This window comes from Ictidomys tridecemlineatus, chromosome 10 (genome assembly GCF_052094955.1).
Source record: "Ictidomys tridecemlineatus isolate mIctTri1 chromosome 10, mIctTri1.hap1, whole genome shotgun sequence".
Lineage (NCBI taxonomy): Eukaryota > Metazoa > Chordata > Mammalia > Rodentia > Sciuridae > Ictidomys > Ictidomys tridecemlineatus.
In genome coordinates this window covers 42,990,842-43,005,147 of record NC_135486.1, presented here as the reverse complement: position 1 = coordinate 43,005,147, position 14,306 = coordinate 42,990,842, and the positions used below count along the sequence as shown (strand labels likewise).

The window sequence follows — 14,306 nt, the reverse complement described above, 5'->3', positions numbered from 1 at the left end:
TGATGTCACTTTTGGAGAGTTTAGGAAGCCCAGCGTGCATTGAATGGGTGATCTCTACTTAGCAGGGTAAGAAAGTGGCTGTGATAATGCTGTGGCCCCTAATGTTACAATTGGATGCACCATTTTATTACTGATTCCTTAATTAAATGTTCAGTCATTCAGGAGCATTAAAAAAAAATAAACACTGGCACACAATCACACAGACAGTAGCACTGGTTCTATGTCATTCATGAAGAATTATTTCAGCGTTTGAGTACAGGTATCCTGGTTGAAGACCATAACTGGTAGTGTGCAAACATGTTTTTATTGGAACTGGAATCTGGCAGATTTCAGAAAAGCTTTTGCAGCATTAGTAAATCTGACAGACTTGAAAAAGGAATATTGCAGCCTTAGAACTGTGGCTGCCAGGATTTAATGTCAACAATTAAAATTTATTTTGATCCTTACCTAGTGTTTATTACTATTTGTATACACAACAGACCTTACTAATACAGAGATGCACTATTAGATGGAATTACCATCTGTTCAGAGTGAAATGCTGGCATCTGTCTTAGATGCTAAAACTAAAATGATATTATTTCTAACAAAACAAAATTAACTGCTTTTTACTCACCGACTTTAATTTTGAGTGTGTAAATGTACCCAAGGAAAGTGTGTTTTTGTGAAACACATAATGACCTTGGTCATTAGGTCTGCTTTTAATTACGAGACTTTGTCAGAGTGTCTATTGGCCTATTTGTCTTTGAGGAATGGCATTCAGAAATCAAATTTTAAAAACACAGTCTTAGTTTTGTAATGGACTATATGTGCATTCTATAATAAGGCATTAAAACAATGCAATTAAAATATGTAAAAAGTGACTGAATCAGAGAGGCTCTCGTATGCAAAATATTTTGACAGATGTGCCCTAAAAACTGTAAGGAAAGAAATTAACCAGGCAAAAATTCATCTGAACAAAGTTGCTATAGGTCCCACAGTGACACCTTTAGGAAAATATAAACTGAATCTTCTCTGGTAGGCTATTTAAACTTTTCTCTCACACTGACATATATAAAAGATTTACATTCAGCACCTCTCAGGTTTTTTTTTTTTTTGAAAGCCTAAGTATCCTATTAAAAAAGGTCTCTAGCTTTTTGAAGTTAGAGAATTTGGAAGATCAAGGACAATGGTAGTTCCCATGCTGATGTTAGATCACTGATGGTACTTTCTGAGAAGCCAGACTTGAATTTTATATATCACAAAATAATAAATTGTGTGACACCAGCATTTAATGCATGTACACAGTGCATTAACTGTAACTGTAGTACATTTATTTGTGCTGGAGGAGACTTGAAAATGATTAAAAAATCAATACTTTGCTGTCAGAGAAGCAAGTGTTACGATGCATTTAAGTAGTTAATTGCATAAGCCCCATAAAAGCTTCAAGTTTGGGTAGCAAGGATGCCATAATTACAGTCCAAGCAACTACCTTTTATTAATGGTGGACTTTAGGGAATGGTGGTTGCTGTCATCACTGCTACTATATATGCAGTTCAGAAATAATGGATCCCCTTTTCTCTTCACCTATAGGATGCTACTTAGGTACATGCAGATCATCAATTATCACCAAAATGGTAATGAGTTAAGGTAGTCTTTGTTTAACAAGCTCATTTAAGTTCTGCAAAAGTATTGCCTTTGTAGCCTTTGTTTATTTGAGGGAATACACAGACCAATCCTAACATTTGTATTTCATACTTGGGTAAAGAAACAGTGGCTGAAAGCTGAAGGGAATAAGCCAGAGGGTTCCTGCCGGCTTCTTCAAGGACTAAGGAGATCAGTATGCCCCACACCCCTTTGTGGTTTGCAAACTGAGAAGCACTAGTTTTAAAATGTTCATTCATAAAATTTGAAACTAGAGATCCTAGACACAACCAGGTCTGTTACTGCTTAAAAAATGAGTTAATTGAGGAATAGAGAGATCAAATAATGGATTATTAGCCAATGTTCCTTAATTAGTGTCTTACAGAGCCAGTCTAGAACCTAAATTTTCTGCTTTTCAGGTTAGTCTCATTGAGTGTATCTACTCATGAATATGATTAGTGAACAGGAAATGGCAAATATATTTTTTTTCTCTTAAGTCAGAAATAGTAAGTCAGATAGTCAATATGGCAATGTTGGGTAGATCTCTAAGTTTGTGGGGAGAATCTCTCCCTCTTCTGGGTACTCATTAGTGAGCAGTTACAGCCGGGAACTTGTCAGTTGGGAAACCATGACCTCTTCACCTGGATTGTTGTCTGCATCCTCGTCCCAGAACCCTCGTGCAAGTATTCTGGCCCAGCAATTTGGCAAATTGCATTTCTTGTCACAGTTCTACATCTTTGAGAAAGTCAAATTATTTTCTTTAGTCAGGCGCCTAAGGTTGTGTTATGTTAATCTGCTCCCTACGTATCCCTGAAACATGGGAGGGCTAGTCACTTCTAGATTTCTGTTTTCATAATAGTAAGTGGATAACATTTTAACATAATGAATGACACAGTCATACAGTCTTCATAGACAACAAATTCTTCCCTGGAAACAAATGTAGAAATTTGATTACAAAGACCTGTGTATCAGTAAGAGTGTCTGCCTAGTTTTTATCCTATGATGCTCAAAACTCACACTACATAAATTTTGCAAGTGCAAATTTATTCATTACAATATGCCATTAATCAGATTATAAAGTAATAAATGCTGCATAAAGAAGTAGATTACCAGATCATTTTATACAAGTATCTTTATAAATAGGAGAGATTGACTAGAAATTGGATTACAGAGCAACTGAGAAAAATATTACAAGAACACTTTAATTTCATTCCAAGTGAAAGCAGACATCATATATTATTTTTTGAGATGATAGATATTGAGAATGCATTTTATGTTTTACATTCATAATAGAATTTTCTAAGTAAATACAGATACATCTTAAATATAGGTAAATTGCTTTCTTCCACAATATGCAATTTGAAAGATGTGTTATTGGTTAGTAGTAATATTGCCTTGTATTTGTATAGAAATTTGTTTTGTAAAACTAAAATAATCATGCATTTTTGTGGTAACAGATGTTATTGTCAAAATATTTTGCCCAAAATTTATCCTCATGTTGTTCATAGGAAAGCTTAGGCAGATATAAATTTTGTAATTTTTCTGAAATCTTTGCAGCATTGAAAATTTGAAAGTGAAATATAATTCTAAAAGTCTGCAGAGCCCTTCCTGTTATTTAATATTATCTCTTAATTTACTGTTTTATAATTAAGAAATGTTTAAAGACCATATTTATTTGTATCTATAATCCCTTTGCTTTTTTATAATCTAACAAATAGGCTTTCATTACCTCAATCTCTCTTGGTGATTCTGTGTGTATGTTGATGGTAGGGCTGGGCAGGGGGGCAACAGGCCAGTCTAGTTTAACTGATTGACAACTTCACTTAATTCCTCCTTCTGGTCTTAGAGAAAAGAATGACTCAGTAGGACGCTCACCCTTTCAAACAGGCTTGGTTGACTACTCCATCTGAAACTGTACAATACACCAGCTAGACTTTTAAAAAAAATTTTTCTTAAGGAAAAGGATAAAATATGCCTAGTTCAACTCATTCTCTAGAGTTGACTTCCTAAGAACAGTGTAATTGCTTGGTGAGACTATTCCCCTAAGAATCGAAGGAAGTGCTCCACAACTTACTAGACTTTGAATAGTTGACATTACTTTGTGGACTGTCAGTGAAAGAGTGCCTTTACTGATTATAATCTTTTTGCCAAAATAAAAGCAAGTGCATGCTCTCACTTTTAGGAGGTTGTCTTTTAAAAGGCAACTACAGAATTGCTGGAATCCTTTTAGATTTTTGACTCTCAATTTATATTTCTGATAAGAAGTGATAAGAAGTGCTATAGAATTCTGAATAGCATGGTGGTGCAGAACTTCATTGCTCTCCTCATTCAGTTAGAGTAAAGTTGTATTGAATGTCAAACAAAGGTCACCTTGAGGACAAGAGTGCTCTTTTCAAACAAGGAAACTGTTCCATCATTAAAAAGTGCAGGAGGCCGATTCATGCTTCCTTTAAATATTCAGTTCAAATGAAATGAATCTCGAACATTTTCAGTATTAGGGAAAGTTCTATTGGGCTAGATGGTATTTTTCAAATTGAAAAGTTCAGCACCCTAGTCCCAGAACACTATTCAATTTCTGGAGTCCAGAAAATAGAAGAACTCAAAATATCATTTTTTTGTGTGTTTCTAAAAAGTTAAAAATTAAAAATAAATTATGTAGGTGTTTCTTCACTTGCATCTTTGAGCCCAGGACTGAAAAATCTTGGGCAGCCATCTTTCTGTGGTTAAGCTCATAACTAAGGTAGCAATAAGCAGAGTGCTTAAGTCTAGGGCTTTGAAATCAGAAGGCTGCAGGCTGAGTTCTGCCTCTGTTCCTTCTCAGCTGTGTCCGTTTAAGCAAGTTAGTTAATCTGACCCTAAGTTTTCTCTCCTATAACATGGAAATAAAAATAACACCTAATTTATAGCTTTCTTGCTCTGAAAATTCAATGAGATAATGGGCACAAGATGCAACAGAGTGGCCTGATGAAATTTTAATACAATGGTCGAATTCCAAACTCTGATGACAATCTTAGCGGGAGAAGAAGTTTCTGGATGGTTTATCTTTTTATTTTGTTTTGGATTATTTTGAAGTGGGATGACAGCTTGCAGAATGAAATCTTTAAGAACCCACTATTTAGCTGCTTTTTGGCACAGAATACTAAGATAAATCATGCATATAATTTATAGATTTATACATATATAAAAATATCACATGGGTTTCAGTGGCAGAAGATGAACAGAATTGTTAATTATCTTTTTAAGTTAATGAACTTTTTGTTCAGTGCCTTTTCTTCTTGACTAAAAGTTAAAATAGAATCACAAGTAATTATTTCTCTTTTAGAGAAAGCTGGCCAAAGTCTAAAAGGTAATGCATAATAATTTAAGCTGTTTTAAGGTAGGTTTCCTTTCATGATTCCAGGGTTCTTATATTTATATCATTTTGATTTATGTTTATTGAAATAGGCGCATGCCTCAGTGTCGATAAGGCTATGTTAACACAGGTCTAAATTAAAAGTTCACAGCCTTTTTAGGAGTTATTTTTAAGTAGGCGTGGTCTTCACTTTCACCTATCAAATCCAGCCAACACACTTAGCATAAAAAAAAAAATGTCAGCCCACTAACTCAACTGTTCAAAGAAACAAAAAAATCAAAACACAAGCACATTAGCCACAATTTTCAGCAGCTTGGGTGATGCTCTCATTGCCTTTGTAGAGAAAATCTTAATCTCTGTTTCTCTTAGAATTTCTTTGGAACTCCCAAGAATTGCCAGTGTCCCAGGATCTTGAAGCATGCCCGGCCCCAATGTACTTGAGGGCACTGGGAACTTGCTGCTCCATGTCTGAGATCACTGCTGATGACCAGGCACTGTTGCTTCAGGGACAGCAGTGCTCCTGACTGCTTCAGGACTTGAGGCTGCCCAGAGTCTGTTATGCCCTGGATCAGAGTTTGTCAACTGCTGACGTACAAATGCTCTATTTGGTATTCAGAGTGGTATTCTACTTGTTCCTTTGTTTTTATTTATATCACTTCTAAGTTTGACAAAAATCAGGAAATTGTATATGAAATGGCTTTCTGACCAAAGAAGATATAGACTGGGCAAATAAGTGTATGACAAGATGCTCCACATCATATGTCTTGAGGAAAGTGAAAATTGAAACAAGGAGGCAGCACAACACGTTCCTTTCAATGGTCAAAATCTGGAACACTGATAAGACCAGGGGCTTTTGAGGATGTGGGGCAACAGGAACTCTCATTTATTGTTTGTGGGAATGCAGAATGGAACTTTGGAAGACAGCTTGACAGTTTCTTCCACAACTAAACGTTCCCTTACCATATGATCCAGCCATTCTGCTTGTTTGGAATTTCCCCCAAAGATGTTGAAATATTGCATCCACACAAAAAGTTGCAAATGCATGTTTATAGCAGTTTTATGAATGTTGAAGCTTTGGAATGAAGATTTTTTTTCAGTAGATAAATAAATAAACTCTACATACAAACAATGGAGTATTATAAATATTGTTAATATGGGTTATCAATCATGAAAAAAAATCTTACATGTATTTTAGTGAAAGAAGTAATTTTGAAAAGATTAAATACTGTGTGATCCCAATATGTAACCTTTTGGAAAAGGCAAAATAAGCAAATAAATATTTAAGAGAGTAAAGTGATGAATGGTTGATAGGGGTTAGTGATGGAGCATGAATGGCAGGCACAGAGGGATTTGGGGGCAGTGAAAACACTATAGGATACTATAAGAATGGATACAGGTCATTATACTTTTGTTCAAGCCCTTAGAATGTACTAAACCAAGAGTGAAACGTCAGGTAAAGGATAGACTTTGTGTGATAATGATGTCCTATGTAGGCTCATCAGTTGTAATAAACCACTCTGGTGAGAGATACTGGTAATGAGAGAGGCTGTGCAGGGGCATGAGATATGCCATAACACTCTGTCCTTTCCTCTCAATTTTGCTGTGAATGTACAACCACTCCAAAAATTAAAGTCTTAAAAAAATTACTTTCTGACTCCTTAAAAAACAACAACAATAACAACAACAACAAAATGATCTCAGAGATGTGGGATCCTAGGTTCACTCTTCCTCTGTTACTCAATTGTTTTGCACAAATTAGTGACAGTTCACCCTGCCCAATTCTTCTCAGACCCTACACTCCATCTTATTTCCCCCATATTCCATTTCAAACACGTGCTCACATAGCACATTGAATAGTTTTAGCACCTTATGAATTGTAGCACCAAGTTACTGAAATGTTAAATCAAGGGACTCTGTCTTTTGTGATCAGAACTAGCCTTTGGCTGCAGGCCTCACTGGGGAATTCTGTAGCTCCTAGGTAAGGCAGCTCCCACTCAGCCAAAGGGAATTCTGAGAAGAAGGGGTCAGTCTATGAGCCATTGAAGGCTAAAAGGTGCAAAAGCTAAGGCAATGGAACACATACATGATAAGTGGACTCTAGATGGGACATGAGCAGTGACTACTATAATCTATTATTTGTTTAGAAAAAAATTGAGAAATTAACCTCAAGAAAAATTAATTTTGGAAGTTTTTGATTAAGAATTTTTCATCATTTAAGTTGTGTTTAGTCACACTGGATAGAAACCATGTTGTATGGTCAGTTCTTAGAACCATGTAGATACTTGTGACCACAACTGATTGGATTTTGAGTGTGATGTACACAAGTGCATGCACTGTACATATGTGTGAATATTTGTGTCTAGAGATAGAAACTAGATTCTTGAATGTAACACAAATTTTCTAATACTTAGCACCTGCCCTCCTGAGGCCTCCTGTGGTTAAAGGAATCAACGGCACCACGATTCACGTGAGGTGGTTTCTACCTGAAGAAGTAAATGGTCCCTCTCCTCTATACCAGCTGGAAAGGAGAGAGTCATCCCTACCAGCTCCCATGGCCACCATGATGAAAGGCATCCGTTTCACAGGAAATGGATATTGTAAATTCCCCAGCACCACTCACCCAGTTGGAACAGACTTTACTGGTAAGAGTGTTGTGTTTGACACTGCTTTATTTAAGAAGTGCCAAGCATGTTTTCTATTATTTTGGTGTTTTCCATTATTTTCATAGCCCTTTACAATGAATTTTAACTTCAGTAAATGATATGCTTCTCAGAATATCATTTACTGAATCTTGGGGGCGAATAGGTTGAAGAAATGCCCCATAATATGTGAGCTTCTCAATGTATATCAGGTCATTAAAGCTGTCTAAAAAGAAAGATAAAGAACCTATTTAACTGTATCTGGGTAAAAATTCTAACATATTTGATGCAGTTTTTCCATTTCTCATTTCCTTTCCATTTTTAGTGAAACAACATATTAATATCCCATGTTTTGTGGAGTACATTGTAGGAAAACTAATTTTGGGGAAAAGAATCTTCTCTGGACCAGGACTATGGTAAAGCAAGGGAGGCTCTTGACTCAGGCACAAAATTTTAAGGCACTAAAAACCCCTGGATTAATAAAAATAATATTTTAATGAAACATTTAAAAATGAAAAACAATGTAAAAAAAATCCACAAGAAAATCTATACAAAATTTTAAATAAAGCCAGGATTGGGCTCTGTACTGTGTGACCCTACCTCAGTTGCCTTATCCTACTTCTGGTCTTAACTAGTACTACAATATTATGGAAGCCCCATGGCCTCTGTGAATTACAGATCCTAACAGAACTATTCCAGAGTAACTCCAGAAAACTGTAACTATTTATGATACATAGTTTACTTTTTAAGTTTGTATTTGATTTTTGTCTTTTCTATTATTTTACGGAAAATATTGGCAAGCAGTTTGTTTACCATGAGGCTGGCTATTGAGGTGCATTTGTAATGGATCATGATTATATTATAGCTGAAATATAATGAGATTAATTCATGCTTAACTGTTTTCCCAGTTATATCAAAATCATCACTAAGTATTAGTAATTGAACCATTGAATTCTCCTGAAATGCTCCACTTCTGCTTACCGTTCTTAAATGGCAAAAAAGAAGAAAAGTAGGTATATAAAAAATTATGCATAGATAATAATGAAACCCTTTTCTCAGATGGAAGTAGAAGGTAACTCCTTGGTTGAACATTTAGCTCATGATATGTTTCTTCAAGGAAGTAGTATTTGTTTCTAGTCAGCAGGTTCTACTCTACATAGATGTCAGCTTGGAATTGCAGGCTAGCCAGCAGACAGATTTTTGATGGGATCACCTACTGTTACTGCAGTGAAAGATAGAGTGGCCCGTCTACTGCTAATAAATTTAGTAGTCTTCAAGTCTCTCTGGTCGGCCTCATACTCCAAGGTGCACAGGCTAGGGGCAGATGCAGTGTCTGGGAAGTTTTCCAAATTCCTCTTTAAAAAAGTTAGGCCATAAACACCGGCCTCACTGAGTGGTATCCTTCTGTCTGTAATAAAGTGTCCAGCTACACAGAAAATATGCTTGGAGTACACATCAATTGAAGGGCGGGCAGAGAAATTGCAGTTTTGGCTCTAAGTACTCCCTGGAGCCTCTGTGATTTCTGGAGAATATGATGTTCTCCGACGCTTGGGCATATTCTAGGACATTGCCGATTTCCTTTGTATTGGTTGCCTTTCTTTACTTGTAAAGAAAATAAAATAACTTGTAAAATAACCAGGTCTACTTTCAGTTGTTACTTGGATCCTTTTGTTTAACTGCCAGATTTGTTAAAATAGTTTTATTAAGAGGGCTCATGGCTTAACTAATCGCACATAATTAATGAGTTAGGATATGTTTTCGAAATTAACTTCAAAAGCTCTGTGTAAGCTTGTATCTTTCCTAAAGAGAGAGGTAAGTTTATAAGAAGTCTTTTATATTTTTTTTGCTCATATGTATATTTTTTTCATTTCCCTCCTCCCACTTTATTGTTGCATTATAGTTGTACACACTTATGAGATTTGTTGTTACATGTTCCTACGTTCATGTAATATATAATATAACACTGCAATTTAGTCAATGTCATGCCCAAGCACTTCCCCTGCACACCCAATGGTACCTTTCCCCTTTGATTTTTATGATTATTTTATATTCTTTCATTCAACCTCTCAGCCACCCTATAGAATAAGTATTTTCACCCTCAGAGTACATGAGGAAATGAGGCTTGAGGAAGAGGCTTTCTCATGGTGCAGTAGTTACTGAATTCCATGGTTGGATCATGAATTGGACACTTCTGATTTAAATGCCAGGGCTGTGCTAGAGTGGGGATGAGAGCTTTTAAGAACTGTTCTTAGGAAATTGTGCAATGACATGTTAAAAAAGTAATATATATGAATAGGAGGTGAAATAATTATCAAATATTTCATTCTCAACACTGCTGTTTTGGATCTGTTGTTTAGTTAGTTTATATGCAGAAAACAGTAAGTAGAGTTAACATTATTTGTCTTTCTATTTGTATTCCCAAAGATATTGGGGGATTTTTCTCCCACACCAATTAATTCCAGAATGCTTCTATAAGCTAGATTGTTATGTGAAAGAATCCATTCCTTTCCATTTCATAGTTTTCAGATTCTGAGAAAAATCTAATAAAATCTTGGCAACATCTAATATGATAAATTATATGTTAAACCTAAACTTATGATAAGCTGAGGTGTTCTTTATTTTGGAGTGTTCATTTAAAATCTCAGACATTAAAATGATTCATGAAATGTGAATGGAAATATCAATTAACAATCAAAGACAAATATTTGGTAGTGTATGTTATTATACATTTTTCAATAGGAAAAAAAAGTCAGATTTTGTCCATCAATGACAGGGTTTGTTCATGTATTCACAATATATTTTATACTCATATTGAAAATCTCACTATAAATATCTCATTTCACTATTAGAAATGAATCTCGTATAACTGACTTATCTTTCATACCTGCTTTAAATATTTTTACCTTATAAAATATAACGATAACAATTCAAGCCTAAAATATAGAGGCTTCCAGAGAAAACCAACAAGTCACTATTAGAGGCAAACCAATCTGGATCTCAGCTGATTTCTCAGCCCAAATCCTCAAAGCTAAGAGGTCTTGAGATAATATATACTGATCTCTGAAAGAAAATTGATGCCAACCAAAAATACTATACCTAGAAAAATTAAGCTTCAGAATTGATGATGAAAGAAAAACCTTCCATGATAAGCAAAAGTTAAAAGAATACACAACTAGAAAGTCTACACTACAAAACATACTCAAATGTTTTATGAAGAAGAAATGAAAAATAAAAATGAAAACCAGCAAAGGGAGAAACTACACTAGAAGAATAGGCAATCAAAGGAGAAACTAATTTAAATTTAAAAACAGAAATAAAATTACAGGGAATAAAAATCATTTCTTAATGGTAACATTGAATGTAAATGGCCTAAACTCATCAATCAAAAGACATAGACTGGAAAATTGGATTAAAAAACCAAGACCCAATAATGCGCTGTCTCCAAGAGACTCACCTCATAGGCAAAGACATCCACAGATAAAAGGTAAAAGGATAGGATAAAAACACATAATTCATATGGATCTTGTAAACAAACAGGGGTTTCTATCCTCATATCAGATAAAGTGGACTTTAAGACAAAGTTAATCAGAAGGGACATAGAAGGCCATTTCATACTGCTTAAGGGATTATATATCAAGACATAACAATCATAAATATTTATTCTCCAATCAATGGAGCATCTACGTATATCAAACAAAACCTTCTCAATTTCAAGAAACAAATAGACCACAGGACAATAACACTGGGTGACATTAACACACCTCTCTTATCATTGTATAGATTCTCCAAACAAAAACTAAATAAGGAAGCTATAGAACTACAAAATATAATTAATATTTTAGGTTTATCAGACATATGTAGAATATTTCATCCATGAATGACTGAACACACTTTCTTCTCAGCAGCACATGAAACCTTATCTAAAATACACCAAACCTTAGGCCACAAAACAACTCTTAGTAAATACACACACACATATACACACACATATACAGATAATATCTTGCATTCTATCAGATCATAATGGAATAAAATTAGAAATCAATGATAACATAAAAAATAGAAGCTACTCTAATACCTGGAGACTAAATAATAAACTCTTGAATGACTAATAGATAGCTGAATAAATCACAAATGAAATTTTTTTAAAAATTACTTATGGCAAGAACTGTAGTTCAGTGGTAGAGTGCTTGCGTAGCATGTTTAAGGCCCTGGGTTTAATCTAGAACCACATAAAAAATAAATAAAATAAAGATATCCTCTTTATACAGCTACAAAAATAAATTTAAAAAATACTCAGAGATAAATGACAATAGCAACAGAACATGTCAAAATCTCTGGGATACTATGAAGGTTATTTTAAGAAGAAAGTTCATTGCATTGAGCTCATTTATTAAAAGAATAGAAAGCCACCAAATACATAACCTAACATTACATCTCAAAGTTTTAGAAAAAGAACAAAACAATACCAAAAGTAGTAATAGATAGGAAATAATTAAAATCAGAGCCAAAAATTAATGAAATTGAAACAAAATAAAAATTCAGTTCCAAAAAAAATCAATGAAACAAAAAGTTGGTTCTTGGAAAAAATAAATAAAATTCATTAACCGTTGACCAAGCTAATGAAAAAACCAAACAAACTAAAGTTACTAAAATTCATGATGAAAAGAAAATATTGCCAAAGACACTACTGAAATACAGATGATAATTAGAAACTATTTTAAAAACCTATAGTTCAATAAAATAGAAAATCATGAAGACATTAACAAATTTCTAGGTACAAAAGTTTTAAAATAAGGATATTCTATAACTTAGGAAATCAAAATTCTATTAATTCATTTGTTCTTACATGTACAAGATATGTTTGGATAAGTATTTTATCCCAGGTAAGTAATATACAATATTCTATATTAAAATTTTTTTAACAAAAAATGTAATATTTAATTTTGTTATTAAATAGTTAATCTACCTCATGCTAAGATATTGAACAGACTACTATTTTGAGAGTCTAATCTTGCTCAAGTAATACATGAAGGGTTATGTTGGATGATCAATGCTTCAAACTGCTAAAAATTCCAATTCTGAGTACAGAATATTTAAGTAAACCTCCAAAATTTAAATCAAGGTTTAAACAAAAGCATCAGTCAGTTTAAAACACTCACAGATTTTTTTAAACAAATTATTTCATTATGAGTCTTTTATATAATATTACAATGTTTGTAATTTAAGATTAATATAAATTCACTAATGTGAAAACCTTAGTGATTTACACATTTCATCAACATAAAATGTATTTTTGGCTTTTGGTTGCGTCTGTGGATCTAAAGGAGCAGCAAATCCTACACTGTTTCATGACTTAGAGTGAGCAGAAGCACCCATGGTGAAATAGTCCCCTGATCACGTGGGGCTGATGATACTTTCTCCATGGAAAGCAGGAATAGCAAATAGAGGCACCACTCTCTTATGCAACTGGAAGGGATAATAGCAAACTTCTGGGGAGAAAAAAAAAAAGTCATGCTTATTATTATTTTTTTTTTCAGGAAAGCAGAGTAAATCCACTTGATTTATGCAGAGTTTCCTTCTTTCTGTGTAATGCTAGTAATCCAAATGGAACTTGGTAAAAACAGCAACTAAACTATTTTTCAGATTGGCATTCCAAAGGTGACCCTTTCTTCTCCTTGTAACTCCCCCGCCCCCATTATCAAAAACAGATCTGTGATCATTTGGAGGAAGGTTCCACTATTGTAGTGTCCCGATGCCAATCACGCCAGCCTTTTAAACTGCCTTTACGGGTGACCCTGCCCAGGAATCAGGAAGTGCCTTTGGGGAGATCTTTGTAGCAAGCCACTGGGGAGACGAGCACACATGTGCACCTGATGTAATTCCCTTTTATTTGTCTTCACGAGAAATGTGATTACTGATGTTGAATATCTTGCAGATGAGAACTCTGTACAGTTTCTTCATAATAATGCTGTTCAAGGACACTAGATGATTGTCATTCATTTTTGTCTCAGTATTCACCTTCCCCCACATGGCTAAACTAAAATGCTGTAGGATACAAAATGCAATTCATTACCAAGAAATGAAAAGAGAAATGCAGGGCTCCCAAAATATTCTTTAAAACCATGTCGTTTTTATCTGTTACTCTGGTGTTTATGCTTTATTATTATTTTGTATTTTTTTGTGTGTGAATTGGGACATTTAAGCACTTCATTAAAAGAAAGCTGATTATAAGCAGTTCTAGGGAAGGTGCAAGTAGGGCAAACTTCTTCAGATAGACTAATTAGTAAAAGCATATTAATTCTGACCTTCAACACCCTTGGTGGCCCAGTATTTGTTTTCTTCAGAGTGGGAGCAAGTAATTTTGCCCAGGAAGTGCTTTTTAAAAATAAAAAAGACAGAGCAAAAACAACTAAACACAACCCCAAGTCTTTCCAAAGAAGATTAAAATCACAAGTTGTGCTCAACCCTTGATGTTAGATTTTTTTTAGCCATAGTCATTAAAAAACAAATATGAGGCCTAGCAGTTTGTCGAAGAGGCCGTAAACACAGAAGGATAAAGACAAGAGTAGGGACATGGAATGAAAGCAAAGTGAAGGAGAAATGGCTTTTAGACATGATGAGACCAGTGTGTTTTCTGAGTGTGACACAATCAGAAGAGACGAGGATGTCTGGTTGAGTTCATTCATGCAGAC

At 34.5% G+C, this 14,306-nt stretch overlaps 1 protein-coding gene across 13 annotated transcripts in view; it reads left to right on the top strand.

The window, feature by feature from the left end:
• Ush2a (usherin) overlaps positions 1–14,306 on the top strand; it is a 738,328-nt gene that overhangs the window by 240,940 nt on the left and 483,082 nt on the right. For all 13 annotated transcript variants that reach the window (XM_078022812.1, XM_078022814.1, XM_078022813.1 and 10 more), the window contains exon 21: positions 7,384–7,614. In XM_078022812.1, the coding sequence (XP_077878938.1) occupies positions 7,384–7,614 (231 nt within the window). The remainder of the gene's footprint in view (positions 1–7,383; positions 7,615–14,306) is intronic.